This window comes from Palaemon carinicauda, chromosome 5 (genome assembly GCF_036898095.1).
Source record: "Palaemon carinicauda isolate YSFRI2023 chromosome 5, ASM3689809v2, whole genome shotgun sequence".
In the NCBI taxonomy this organism is placed as follows: Eukaryota; Metazoa; Arthropoda; class Malacostraca; order Decapoda; family Palaemonidae; genus Palaemon; species Palaemon carinicauda.
This window is the reverse complement of record NC_090729.1, coordinates 115549317-115564166: the sequence shown is the minus strand read 5'-3', so window position 1 is coordinate 115564166 and position 14850 is coordinate 115549317. Positions and strand designations below refer to the sequence as shown.

Genomic DNA, 14850 nt, shown 5'->3' with positions numbered 1-14850 from the left:
TGAAGATTGCTTTAGCTTAAAATATACATTAAAAATACTTATTTTGATAGCGAATATCAGACAAGCATGCTGACAAAATTTCACATATAATCATCCCAAACTAATTATTAGAGAATTCCTGCAACATTATGTTGTACAAAAATTAAAAGTTACAACTCTGCATCAGCCCATTTTCCTAAGAAAAACTGAATTTGGTGAACTGTGATGCTAAATAATGGAAGAGTTTTAAGGTGGAGGGACAAGAATTACTCATTCAAATGCCAGACATCTCTCATAATATTTGCATCATTATGTACTATAATATTCAAATCCAATGTGACGTGGACTAAATATATGATTAACCACAAGTAATAGATGTGGATACTGCCAGCTATGATAACGGAGCAAGCAGTGAGAAACATACCTGCCGATGACTCTATTAATGTGGGATCCAGCTGACTAATAACATCGGACATAGATTCTTCTATTAATCTCATCCAGTGATCAACTTCCATCGTTCGACCTTCATAGCGAGGTTCATCTGAAAAAGACGAATGAATGAACTCCCAAACTGTCTTCAGTTCTGGAATACACTATTACCACGATCATATATCTAATAAATGCTTTCTATTTAACTTCAGCCAAATGTATTGTACATTGAATCGACAATAACTGATGAAACGGGAAGAAGAAACTGATAAGGTTAATCTCTGAAAGAGAAGAAGCCCCATTTGCAACTACAGCAACTAAATCAATATTCAACTTATTTCAGTGTTCATAGGAAACAATGAAAAGATGACCTTAACGCAAATTCTAGTATAATAAAATCAATATTCAAGAAAAAATGCGGCTAACATACATTAATAAATACACAGTCATATATTGCACTAAATTTAGCTTTACAATACTTGCAACTTTCATTTCTAGTCTTTGGTATTGACTGAAGAACTTATTGGTAAGAGGACGATATCGGATACAAGGAAAAACTTTTTAAAAGATAAAAAAATACAGAGCAAATAATAACAACAATGGTCAGTGTAAGGCAAATATAAATTAAACTATATACAAGTTTGCCTACAGCATAATTACAGAAAATAAATTATAAAGAATAACCCTTCTACCCCCAAGGCTACTTTGAACTTTCTAACCCTTAACCCTCAGGCGTTTTTTTTTTTTTTCAAGCACGTTTTTGCAATATTTTTTTTTTAGATTGCGCTGACAGCTTTAATTTTTGTCATAGAGAGGTCAGGTTGGTCTCATTATTTTGGAAAACGCCTGAAGTTTCTCATAAAGTTATCAAAAAATATGCAAAAAAAAAAATGCAAATAGCAGTTTTTTGCAAGGACCTACCAGTACGTCCATGGGGGTTAAGGGATGAGTTTTGTGAAACGTACCAGTACGTCCATTGGGGGTAGAAGGGTTAAGTAACTATTACAAGATTTGTCAACAGATACAAAGAAAAAACTGTTACAAGATTCAATAACAACAACAAAACTTGTAGTCTACAAAATGAATTGAAAAATACTTACAAGGCAGTTTAGTAGCAAAGTTCACCAGCCTTGGCAAAAATTCAGAAATTCCAAGAACAAATTCCTGATTAATATCTCGCAATGGTGATAAACTTTTGATGTTACTTCGCAGTTTGCTCTGCTCATATACTGAAAAATAAAATGGAGCATATATTATAAATAAAATGACAATTGTAAATATGTAATATACTGTATAAATAACATCACAACAAAAAAGATAGTTGATGTAGGTTAAGAAATTAAAAAGGAATCCAGCTTAACCCCCAAGGAGACGAAATGCGATGTAAAGGCATCGGTGAATGATGAATAACTCATAACTTGATGAAAGTCAGTATAATTTAGTACACTAACTGAACAACCAAATAAACCTTTAAAAATAATTTTGTTTCTCCAATACAACCAATACCTCTTTACTAGTGCTTTTGCCATTGGTCATAGATGGCAGAATAAGAGGAAAGTTATTTGTAAAATACATTTTAGCCATACAGATTACTTTCAACTGTAGGGGGCAACTATCTAATCAGTTCCAGAAGGTCCTCAAGTTACAAACATTCGGAGATACAAACAAAAATTCAACTGAAAATAACAAACATAAGATAAAGAAATACTTTAATAAAGGGATTTTGACGAAGGAAAAATCTATTTCTGGGCCCAACCTGTGTCGCCCAGTGAAATTCTCCTTATAGCACCATTTCTAAGGTATAAATACTGTTAAATATACCAGAGAAAAAAGTTGCATGGAATGCCAGGAATAAACCCAGCTCGCTCACCCTTATAGGGTGTCGGTATAGTAACTGGGGCGTATGAAACCACTACCAAAGGTCCCTTACCAATTAATCTTCTCCTTCCTCAATATCCCCCATATGAAACCCGACTATTTGTTGACTTTTGTAACTGGAAATCATAGGTATGGGATTCAGGTTAGGCTTTCTTGGAAGCAATTAAGTTTGTAAGTTGAGGACCTTCTGAATTAGACTATTAACACAAAACACTAAGGGAATGTAGTAATATTACTAACCAGGTTACTGTACAACCCTAACTTGAAAAGTTAAACGCAAGGGAAGCGTGTCCGAAAGACTCAGACCTCCTATTTTTTCCCATTTGTATTGGGTAACCACGGTTTCCTTCTTTTGAAGGACATGCTTTGGCTTTGGCCTAGACTGTAGTCCCGATCGGCTGCCCTGGTTGACATCGCTTAAGACCCTGGTAGCGTATGTTCGTGTGTTGTACCAGTCACCAACGTCCTCCCTCCCAGCAGCGAGGAGTCCCGGCGCGGTTAGGTCGATAGTTCAAGACGTGCGAGGTGTCTCTTATGTTTTTAGAAGGTGTTAGAGTGGCTTTGTGTGTGTATTAGTCTGTAACACCAATTTTCTTTAATTGGGTAAAACATAAGAGAAAGGTACAGTAAATCGAAGTTTTACAGCCCAGTAAAATAGCAAAATTAATGCTTGAAAATTGATTGCAAAAAGCTACTAAGCAAAAACCAAAGGCAAGGCCCTATAAATACCAATTATGTAGCTGCTATGGGGATGTAGCACAGAACTTATATTAATGTTATCATAATGACCATTATCATTAGAAAGCACACTACAGCAAAATGCTATAAACCCCAGGTCCCCAATAGTGAAAACAGCCAAGTACAGAAAGGAACGGAGAAATAATAAACCGAGAACTAAAATATAAAAACGTCAAGATCAAGCTAAATAAACAAGTAATAAATTATGAACTACTAAACAGGACTCATGAAATGGCAATCGTTAGAATAATGGCATATCTTACATTAAGTGGTAGAAGATAAAGAATGGTCAGAACTATGAAAAATCTTAATACAGCAAACACAAGAAGCAATTGAACACAGATTAATATTCACATCAGGAATAAGCAATTTGATAAGATCTTACGCCTTGATTCAGTAATCCAAGATCTAGTCAGACGAGATAAAAATTTCAGAATTAAAAATAAAAAATAATTCTAAAGATAGAAAGGTCTGCATAGATCAGGAAAGACTTAAAACTCAAAATAAGATTACTGTATATCTGAAGAAGAGAGACTAGGGGAGTTTTTCAAAAAGTAAATTTGCATTAAAAATGACACCTAGATTTCATGTAGATAAAAGGTTCTCTTGAAATCAAAAACCTAAAGTATATGCCCATTTGTAGATGCACGCACAAATGAGACACAGCATCATTGAATTCAGATAAACATTTCCAAGTTTAACCAACAAGTGGAGTCTTTAATGGTACGTGCTTACTGTTCTCAGTATGGGCAGCAGCCTTAAAAAGGATTTTGCTACAAGGCCCCAAAGAGACTGAAAAGACAAAAGGACCTGTGGCTTGAAAAACCATCAGGAGTTCCCATTCACTGCCAGATTGTCTATAGTCCATTTCTTTTAGCGATGCATATTTGCACCGACTCGCGGAGGTGCCCTTTTAGCTCGGAAAAGTTTCCGGATCGCTGATTGGTTGGACAAGATAATTCTAACCAATCAGCGATCCGGAAACTTTTCCGAGCTAAAAGGGCACCGCCGCGAGTCGGTGCAAATATGCATCGCTAAAAGAAATGGACTATAGTTACTTCACTAAAGGCGTAAGTCTGTTGAAGGGAATGAAAACAGGAAATGTTTTAGTTTTAGGGGTAAATGTTGATAAAAATCTAGCTTCCAGAAGAAATAGTATGAACTCAGAGGAGGGTCATAGAAATAGTGTGACTGGTAAATATCATTAAGGAGCTTTGCTTACCTATTTCTGTCATTGTCACCGGACATTTATCCTCTGCCTAAACGGTAAGTTCTAAAATGTTTACATATTTGGAGACATCTAAATAAATTAAAACACCTAGGCAGAGGGTGTTCAAAATACCATGGTACACTTTTCAAAATTATAAAAACTACTCTCAGATCATTTTAAATATTACATACAATCATACCACTACTTACACAAAGTCTTGTTCTCATACACATCTAAGTCAGAGATTGTAACAGCCAATATACTGCAGAAATTGGCTAAAAACTCTCCGTCTAGCTTCCCTATAAGCCGATCCAGACCAGCTGGAAGAAAAAAGAAAAAATGGTATTAAATTCTACAGAAAAGTTTTCAGAGAAAAAAATTACGTCTCATATACACTGTTTGTGCATCTGTGCAAATCTTTGACATTCTAATCCTTAGAAACAACATGAATAAGATTCAAAGTTTCTAATAAATTAGCAAATAACTTTATCAAGATTTAGCAATTCTGGTTCACACAGATGCACTACTGAACTAGATTAAAGATACTACCATTTATAATAACTAGAGGGGCACTCAGTAGAGCCCAGACCTCCACCGCTGCACCTCATTTCTCGACCTTGACCTAACATGTATTAATTGGTGTGGATTTTAACACGTTCAAATATGAACCAAGTTTGAAGTCTGTGACAATAATGTCCAGACTTATGGCTCATTACGTGAATTGGACATTTTGCTTGACCGTCACCTTGACCTTTGATCTTGCCATTCCAAAAATTTAATCATTTCCAGCTTTTTGCATAAAAGTTAATCCCTGCCAGTTTTATTATTCTACAATTAAAATTGTGGCCCAAAAACTGCTCACAAACACTAAGAGGGGTGAAAACATAACCTCCTTTCAATTTCATTGGCGGAGGTAAAAACAAATAAATAAAGGGACATTTTAGTAAAGGTATTTCATGGAAGAAAACTATTATAATAATTCCCACGATACCTCGAGATCAAATGTGAACTACGATTGCAATCGGCTCGGGCCCTACGACTGCTATTGCTGACGTCAGAAATGAACCAATGTAACCATCATAATAAAAAAAAATTCATTTGCCAGACATGATGCAAAGAATCCATATATAGAGACATGTTAAAACTTACGAATTGTGTTGAGCTGCAATGTAGATTTTCTCAAAATAAGTAGATGTTCAATTAATGTAACAGCTTTGGTGTAGGTTTCTGACCTCCCCATCATTGCAAATAAAATCTGCAACACTTCATCGCTTTCACTTAACTGACTCCCAATTGCATTGTCCTGAAAATTGCAAAGAGAGAATTACAAGACATACTATGCATAGCCCTATGATTCTACCTTTAAATTATAGATATTAAGTTTAAACTGATCAATAACTTTAATTACCTAAGCCCAAGGGCTCCAACAGGGAAAAATAGCCAAAATGAGGAAAAGAAATAAGGAAATAAATGATGAGAAATAATGAACAATTAAAATAAAATATCTTAAAAAGAGTAACATCAAAAGATATATTTAATGTATAAACTATATAAAGACTTATGTCAGCCTGTTCAGCATAAAAACATTTGCTGCTAGTTTAAACTCTTGAAGTTATTCTGTTTCCACCTGATTAGGTATCAAAAGGCAACCGTAAGAATTAGTCAACTAATCTCCACACTGATCATGGATAAATTTTTACGACATAAGACAATAATATTCCAGGATATACTTGTAAAATGCTGTAAATGGACACTTTAATCAGCTTCCTAACAGTACAATATTACAAAACTATCAATACATTAATAATAATCAGCAGGCTGCTTCTAAATTCTCTGCTTTACGAAACAACACAGTCAATGATTCTCTGCATTTCCTAACTGGAATGCGGGATTAACAATTAACTAACGAGATTGATTGATTGATTGATTTCAAGTTTTCTGGCATCCAGGCTAACAAGAGATCTACTGATGATGGTCTAAATGACTAAGAGATATAACCATTTTGATTTGTTCAAGTTTATATTCTAAATAGCATCCTACTTTTCCAACTAGGGTTGTAGATTAGCTAGTAATAATAATAATAATAATAATAATAATAATAATAATAATAATAATAATAATAATAATAATAATAGTAGTAATAATAATAAACGGATTTTGAGCGAAGCGAAAAATCTATTTTTGGGTGAGATGGCCATGTTGTCCTGATGGAAGTTCCTAAAGGGTAGCTTCCTTGGGTATATATAACTACGGCGATATTCCCAGAGAATTTACCTTAAGGTACCCAGAATTCTAACTCCTGGAGCGAATATCCCTAATAAAAGAACCAGGGATATCGCGAAATATCAGAGGACGTATTCTTGACACGCCACATAGCAATCTGCACCCCGAACAGAGTTAACACTTCAAAGGGGTCAATTGGCAAGAAAACGAAAACGAGAAAGAAAGGAGAGCCGCTCGTAAGGTATCTCTCCTCTCCCGTTTCGTAAGCGTGCATTGCGCCGCTCACGGCGCCATCTGTATTCCTTGTAGCGATACATGAGGTGCTACAGATACTGTATGTAGGGAGGGGACCTACAGCCCTTTAGAAGAAAGGGAAGGGCGGGTCCATCAGGACGACATGGCTATCTCACCCAAAAATAGATTTTTCGCTTCGCTCAAAATCCGTTTTTTGGGCTCAAGCCATGTCGTCCTGATGGAAGTATACCAGAGCATTACTGTATCTGTGGATTCTCAAAACGTGCTGTACTCCCCGAAGGTATTTCCCGGCCAACTAGACCTAGAGACCTAAGATGTTACCGTCATACATCTTTTCAACTAACCATAAACCATGTTAGTGCTTCCTGCCCCCTACAGGGAAGAGTCATACTAGACTCTGGAAAAGTCTCGAAGAGTACATATACCTATGTATGAATAACAGACAAGCCAATATAGTGGTCTCACCCTATATCATGTAAAGCATAGTTTGTAAAGAACCACTGAGTCAATATGAAATATCGACCAGTTCCCCGTTCAATACTGGATTGGACAAAGGTTTATATCCGAGTAGGAGGAAAACTTGCATATCCGCCACCGTCCCCTTAGGGCATGGAGTCCTCCCGCCAAGGGAAAGCATAAACCAATGCAAAGAATGCTTGCATAAAGGAACAATCTATTAAAATTATCCCAGATAAATATACATAGAAACGTAATGCTCAATTATTTCAAATAAATTGACACAGGTGAAGGAGACGCAAGGTTCACAAGAACTAGTTTATTGACAAACAATAAATAAAACAAGTTAAACAACAATTATATGTATATAAGGAGGATAACCAAAAAATAAGCATAAGCATGATAGTAAACAGAAAACTTGTTTATCTGAAAGAAAAACATTAGCGCCACTTTTAACATACCAAGGTATCAAAATCATAAAAGTCTGTATTACTAATCAGTTACATTAGCATTGGAAACGCTTGGCACACATGTCTGCACTTATGCTAGCTTCACCTTTGAATGTGGAACAGTCAATGTGGGCAACCCAGTGCCCTAACACTTAGTTTGTAGAACAGTTCGTAACTACACACTCACCCCGGAATTAATCGTCCCAATTAAATCCACTGTTCCTCGCAGAGTTAAACAGCATGGTTAATGATACTACCCACTGCTACCACAGACCTCTTTAGTTGCTCCACTTGCTTCGCATAGTGACGAAAGAACACTCTGGAAGACTTCCAGCCAGTGTATGAACGAAGATGTTCGAAATCCATACAATTAAAGAAATTTAAAGATGAGGCAACTTTCCTCGGATCGTGACCTGCGGGTGTACTGTCTGGATCCGCTCTGCGAATAAAATAGGTGATTTTCGCCCTAAGTTGTTTCAGTGATAAATTTGAGCCTGATGTTTCTCCCCTGAATAGTTAACCACCCCTGAAGTCTGAAGTTCTACAAAGATAGACCTTTAGGCATTCCACTGGACATAGAGATGCATCTTCTTTCAGAGGGCAGATTCTCCAGGGACCCCACCTGTTGGTGGGTAACTCGTTCTTGGCGAGAAACATAGGATCCGGAAACAGGTTCAGTTCTCCCCCATCCAAGAACTGAACACGACCCTCCTCTCTCGAGAGGGCTACAATTTCACTAACCCTGGCCCCCGACGCGAGTGCAAACAGGAAAATAACTTTTTGGGTCAAATCCTTTAAAGCACACTCCTCATTGTTCAACAGCGAAGCGAAATGAAGAACTTTAGATAAAGACCATGAAATGGCCTTTGGAGGTGCTGATGGTCTGAGCCTAGCACAGGCTTTCGGAATTTTATTAAAATATCATTAGAGAGGTCGACCTGGAAGGCATATAAAATGGGTCTTGTCAAAGCAGATTTACACGTTGATATTGTGTTGGCTGCTAACCCTTGACCATGGAGGTGGATGAAGAAAGATAAGCAGAAGTCCGTCAAGATCTTTTGCGGATTCTTCGCCTTGACAAAGGCCACCCATTTCCTCCACGATGACTCATATTGCCTTCTAGTAGATTTGCACTTATATTCCTCTAGGAAGTCTATACTGTCTTTCGACATCCCGAAACGTTTTCTTACCGCTAGGGAGAGAAAATCATGAGCTGCAGGTTCCGGGTTTTCTGTGATGAAGCGCAGACAGTCGACTTCGGCACTCGCTGGGTCAGAACTGGATCTGGTAACGGTAGACACTTCAGCCGTAGTTCCAATGCCAGAGGGACCCACACGCTGTTCGGCCACTTGTGAGCCACTATTGCCGCTACTCCCTTGAAAGATCTCAGTTTGTTGAGGACCCTCAATAGAAGGTTGTGAGGAGGGAACAGGTAAATCCTGGACCATCTGTTCCAGTCGAGGGACATCGCGTCCACTGCTTCCGCCAAGGGATCCTCGTACGGGGACACGTAAAGGGGTAACTTCTTGTTGTCTTTCGTCGCAAAGAGGTCTATCTGCAGTTCTGGGACTTGACTCAAGATGAAGGAGAATGATCCTGCATCTAGGGACCATTCCGACTCTATCGGTGTGAACCTGGATAGAGCGTCCGCTGTCACATTGCGGACTCCTTGAAGGTGAACTGCCGACAGGTACCACTTCTTCTTTTCCGCCAGTCGTAAGGAGTACTGCCATAGCTTCCAGAAAGTTTATGTGAAATGTCTTGAATAAATTGGACCAAGTTCCTTGGGCCTTCTTCCGATGAGAATGACCTCCCCACCCCTCCTTCGAGGCGTCTGTGTGAATAGTCAACGAGGGGGGAGGTGGCTGAAGAAGAACAGACTTCTTTAGTTGCCTGACTCGGGACCAAGGCCTGAGAAGCGTACGTAGACGAAGCGGAACTGGTCTTATCAGATCTCTTCGCGCGTTTGATGCATAACTTCTCCACACTCCGGTTGCATCCTTTAGCTGTGCTCGTAGCACCGGGTCTGTTACTGAAGCAAACTGGAGAGAACCCAGCACTCTCTCCTGTTCGCGTCTTGATATCCTTTCGGAATCCAGAAGTCTCTTGACAGAACCAGCTATCTCCTTCCTCTTCTTCGCCGGGATGGAGAGTTGATGTGACACTAGGTCCCAGTGGATTCCCAACCACTGGAACTTTTGAGATGGAGAAAGTCGAGACTTTTTTCTGGTGATCTTGAAGCCTAGATACTCTAGGAACTGGATCACCTGTAGGGAAGCTTGCAAACATTCTGTCTTGGATGCTGCCCACACCAGCCAGTCGTCCAGGTAGGCTACCACCTGGATTCCCTTTAGGCGTAATTGTTTGAGTGCTACGCTCGCAAGCTTCGTGAAGATCCTTGGGGCTATGTTTAGCCCGAATGGCATGGCTCTGAAGGCGTAGAGTCTTCGATGTAGCTTGAACCCTAGGTAGGGGGAGAGTTGACGATTGATTGGAACGTGCCAATAGGCGTCTGACAAATCTATGGAGACGGTAAATGCCCTCTTGGGCAGTAAGGTCCTTATGTGTTGCAATGTTAGCATCTTGAACTTGCAGTTCACTATGAACTTGTTGAGTGGCGACAAGTCCAGAATGACTCTGAGTTTTTCTGAGTCCTTCTTGGGAACACAAAACAGCCTCCCTTGGAATTTGATGGACTTTACCCTTCGGATTACTCTTTTCTCCAACAGTTCTTGAATGTACTCCTCCAGAACGGGGGTGGAGTGTTGGAAAAATCGAGGGCACGGGGGTGGAGTGCTGTACCAGCTCCAACCCAGTCCATTCTTGAGTAGGCTGTGGGCCCAGGGATCGAAGGTCCACCGATCCCGAAAATTCTGAAGTCTCCCTCCTACCGGTATCATCTCACTTTGACTGCTGTTGCCCTGAGGCCTTGCCTCCTTGACCGCGACCACCCCTGAATCCCCTCCCCCTTGAGGGGCGTCTAGACGAACCTCTGGCTGCTCCTCTAGGCTTCGCTCGAAAGGTAGTTGACTGCCCTTCGAACGCTGGGTTAAATGCCGGAGACTGCATCGACACGGCTTGGGGTACCCACTGTTACGTGGTCGGGGTTTGTGCCACCATCTGGGGCACTGTAGGCATAGGAAATTGCTGTTGTTGCTGCTGTCTGAATGGCTTGGCTGGCCGAGAGGGTAGCCTAGTCTTCTTAGTCTTCCTCTTTGGTTGGGGACCCTCATCCGAGGAAAACTTTCTCTTGAGGGATAGGCCCCACTTCTGGAGAAGGTTTCTATTCTCCGTGGCGGCCTTATCTACAACCTCCTTGACCGCTTCACTAGGGAAGAGGTTTGCCCCAAATGTTGGAGGAGATTAGCTTCCTTGGCTCGTGCCTCACCGCAGCCGAGGCGAATACGAACTCCCTACAAGCCCTCCTAGCTTTGACGAAGCTATAAAGGTCCTTCGTCACTGTGACTAGGTGTGTCTTAGCCACTACCATGAACATCTCATGGACCTTGGGGTCACTTGCCATTGACTCCAGAGTCGTTTGATGAGACATCGAGGCAGCAAGTCTTTCTTTTGTCTCAAGCTCCCTTCGCAAAAGAAAGTCGGACAGCTTGGGGAGGTTCTCACCGAACTGACGTCCGGCAATATCCGCCTCCAACTTCCCGACTGAGAAGGTAAGATGGACGTCCTTCCAGTCCTTGTGGTCCATGGGTAGGGCCAAAGACAGAGGTTTACACTCCTCCAAGGAGGGGCATGGCTTACCTGCCTCGACTGCTTTCAGCACAGCCGCAAACCCTTTCTGCATAAAGGGAAAGGCTCTAGAAGGAAAGGACACAAAGGAAGGGTGCTTCTTACTCAAAGCAGGTACCTTGGAGTTTGAGAAGCCCCTCTCTTTCATCGAGCTTGACAATAAAGCTTGAGCCTTAGCGTGGTCCAAAACTATGACCTCCTTCGGCTCTGTTTCTTCCTTTGAGGCTGGTTCCTTCCTTAGACGGACATAACAGTCCGGATACGACTCCTTGCTGGGCCAGAATTCCACCTCCTCAAGGGGGACTGAGCCCAACTTCTCCGAAATGACGATTTTTCCCGTCGTCATAGGCATGTGCTCAGCATACTTCCAAGGGTTAACATCTGAGCACAAGGGAAGGTCTTTCACGCTGAGCTTCTTCTGGGGCCCACGTGATGCTGCAAGTCTCCGCATCTCCAGCTCCATTGCAGCCGCCTTCTCATTATTCTCCCTCTGCATCTGTTGGATCATTCCAACGATGGAGGAAAGGGTCTTTCCCAGCTCATCTGGGAGAGAGGACGATGTTGAGGGAATAGGTTCAGGGGCCTAAACCGGAGTAGCCGACACCTCGTCGACCTCTTCCTCTTCATTGTCTGGAGCCTGCTCTTCATCCTGGTCTTCTGCCAGAAGGTCATCTTCCAGACGCTCGGACACCTCCGACATCCTATCGTCCAATTGGATGTCCTGCAGGGCGTCCGCGACTTCAGAATCCACAGGGATCTGAACCACTGGTATCTCCACTTGAGGCTGGGGAATCACTGCATCAGCTGACGCCCTGGGGAAAAGGTAAGCCCTCATCTTCTCACTTGGAAGATAGGGCCCAGAAGTGTTCTTCTGAAAGCCCCTTACCCAGGTACGAAGCTTCTCCCTTTCTGCGTCCCTTGACTCCGCCGTCTTAGGGGAATCAAAAGCCTCAGTAATCAGGTTTGTGCACACGGTACATACCTGCGGGTCCCAATGCCGGAGATCACCTTTGGAGACTGCGCATGCTGCGTGCCTCCTACACAAATCATGTCCGCAGAAGTTCTTGCTGCGGACGTTGCAGAAAACGCTTCCACACTTCGGATGGTCCTCCTGTAAAGAGAAGAAAATTCCATGAGTATCAAGTGAACTACGAATCACTGGATATACATAGCTTAGCACAACTAAACTAGAAAGGAAAGACACACACTTGTATTTCCCGCACAGTCAATTGCTGCAACCTTCCAGATAATAAAATCGTATGGTTAATCTATTCTAGAGCAACCAATGAATAATTTCCAGAGGAAACAGGTGTAGCTCACACCCAAAAATGATTTTAAAATGCTGGATAGTAGACAAGAAAGAACTCACTTTCTTTATCTGTAAGGTTACACCAAAGGGTTGTGCGAGACAACAGAAAAGTGTTAGAAAAACTTAGTGTTGTAACAAATACTATACTATAGTTTTCTCCCTACAGTATATACTATACTGAAAAATACTGGCTACAGTATAGAAGGTAATGTGCCGGCCGGCACACACCTTAACTAGTTCCAAAGTATACTACTTATGAACTATAAGGTGGAAGAACGCTGGTTCAAATGCATGTGCCGGCCGGCAACTACACAAGATAGCACCCGGCTACCGGCCACTAATCGTAGCGGCCAGCAGACAACGGTGTGATATATAGCCGGCCGGCAAAGGTATACAACCAATGCCGGCCGGCAGCAAAAGAACCAGAGAACTCCGGCAGCCGGGCTAGGGTACAACACTAGAAGAAAAACAGAATGGATGCCGGGATAAGAGACTGTACTACCTCATAACCCGGCAACCCGAAAGAGTGCACATAAGGAAGGGGAGAATATAACTTCAGGCTTCCTGACCAATGCCATCTGGCTCTACAGACAAACATGGATGAGAGACCAAGGGAGGTCCGGTCAGCACTCAAGCAGAAGACCCTTGCCGCCCGGCAAGGGACTGAGTCAACCCCACATCCTAACCTATGCTAGGTACAGATGTAGAATGACGGACAGGAATGCAATGGCTAGGCCATCACAAAGGAAAGAGGGGGAAAGGGAGAAGAGGGTCCTGCCAACCTTGCTCTAATAATGAATCACCCGCAGCCAAGAAAACTCATCTTAGCCTAGGGGGGATCCGAGGAGGGAGGCCAGCAAAACTTGCCAACTCCCTCGGAACCAAAGCAAGGAAGGCGTTGTTATTCACAGAAAAGAGGATCTCATCCTCCACACCGAGAACAACAACACTGGACTAGTCTGCAAGATCACAAGAAGAAGGAATCATCTCGTACAGAAACCTTCAAAAGTGAGCTAAGGAGGCTAAGCCTCCTATGTCTGTTGTCAGTCTAGCAAGGGAATCTCAACCACAAGCTAGACATAAACATACTCAGACTAAGAACTCTGATGTCCTGCCCCCTCCCTGAAGCCAGACTTACTGGAAACAGGAAGGAACAGAAACACCCTAATATAGTTGTATCTAAAGTCAAATCAGATAAACCATTAGGGTTAAGCCTAAGGCTTAAACAGAGGGAAAGGGATTGCACACCTTCTCCGAAGAGAAGAGAGCAACCGGGGAGTGTGAGAAAGTATACTAAGGCCCCATAGACAACTAGCCTAGGCGCAAAGAGAATCGATTACCTAATCACCGAAACTCACTCGTATACTATCTTGGAAGAAAATCAACAATCTTAAATGTATAAAACTGCCTAAAGCTTCAATAAAATTTTAAAACACTCGGAAATCTGAATATCATGCCGGAAAGTACTAGGGCCAAACGACTAGGCTACAAGGTCTAGCGTAGGCCAGAATCGGCAAATCCTTCGCCAAAACAAAAATACTAAAAGCATCATATAAAGAAATCCTATGTAACGCTGAACAGCTAAAATTATTAAAGCGAAACAGCCGGGAACGTCGCTCTGGCTAACGAAATAACTCATACCTAGCGAGCGACAGCGTCCAGGACGCTTCCGGTAGGCAACAGCTCTTGTAACAACGATATCACTATCAAATCACTTTTAAAATTACCAAGAGCTTACATTTATACATAAAAGAAATAATACTCAACTTATCAGAAGCAGAAGAAGTTGGAGAAAGCATTATAAGTTGAAATAATCCAAGAATTGCGAGAAACACGGAAAAAACACCGAGTTATTGAGCTACGCAAAAAGGAATACAGATGGCGCCGTGAGCGGCGCACAGAAACGGGAGAGGAGAGATACCTTACGAGCGGCTCTCCTTTCTTTCTCGTTTTCGTTTTCTTGCCAATTGACCCCTTCGAATTGTTAACTCTGTTCAGGGTGCAGATTGCTATGTGGCGTGTCAAGAATACGTCCTCTGATATTTCGCGATATCCCTGGTTCTTTTATTAGGGATATTCGCTCCAGGAGTTAGAATTCTGGGTACCTTAAGGTAAATTCTCTGGGAATATTGCTGTAGTTATATATACCCAAGGAAGCTACCCTTTAGGAACTTCCA

The 14850-nt window shown here is 41.6% G+C and overlaps 1 protein-coding gene across 1 annotated transcript in view; it reads right to left on the bottom strand.

Annotated features, from left to right (window-relative positions):
• LOC137641421 (short transient receptor potential channel 4-associated protein-like) overlaps positions 1 to 14850 on the bottom strand; it is a 51241-nt gene that overhangs the window by 21901 nt on the left and 14490 nt on the right. The window contains exons 5-8 of the mRNA XM_068373951.1: positions 5384 to 5537; positions 4444 to 4554; positions 1509 to 1637; positions 404 to 520 (exon numbers count right to left, since the gene is read on the bottom strand). Coding sequence (XP_068230052.1) covers positions 404 to 520; positions 1509 to 1637; positions 4444 to 4554; positions 5384 to 5537 — 511 coding nt within the window. The remainder of the gene's footprint in view (positions 1 to 403; positions 521 to 1508; positions 1638 to 4443; positions 4555 to 5383; positions 5538 to 14850) is intronic.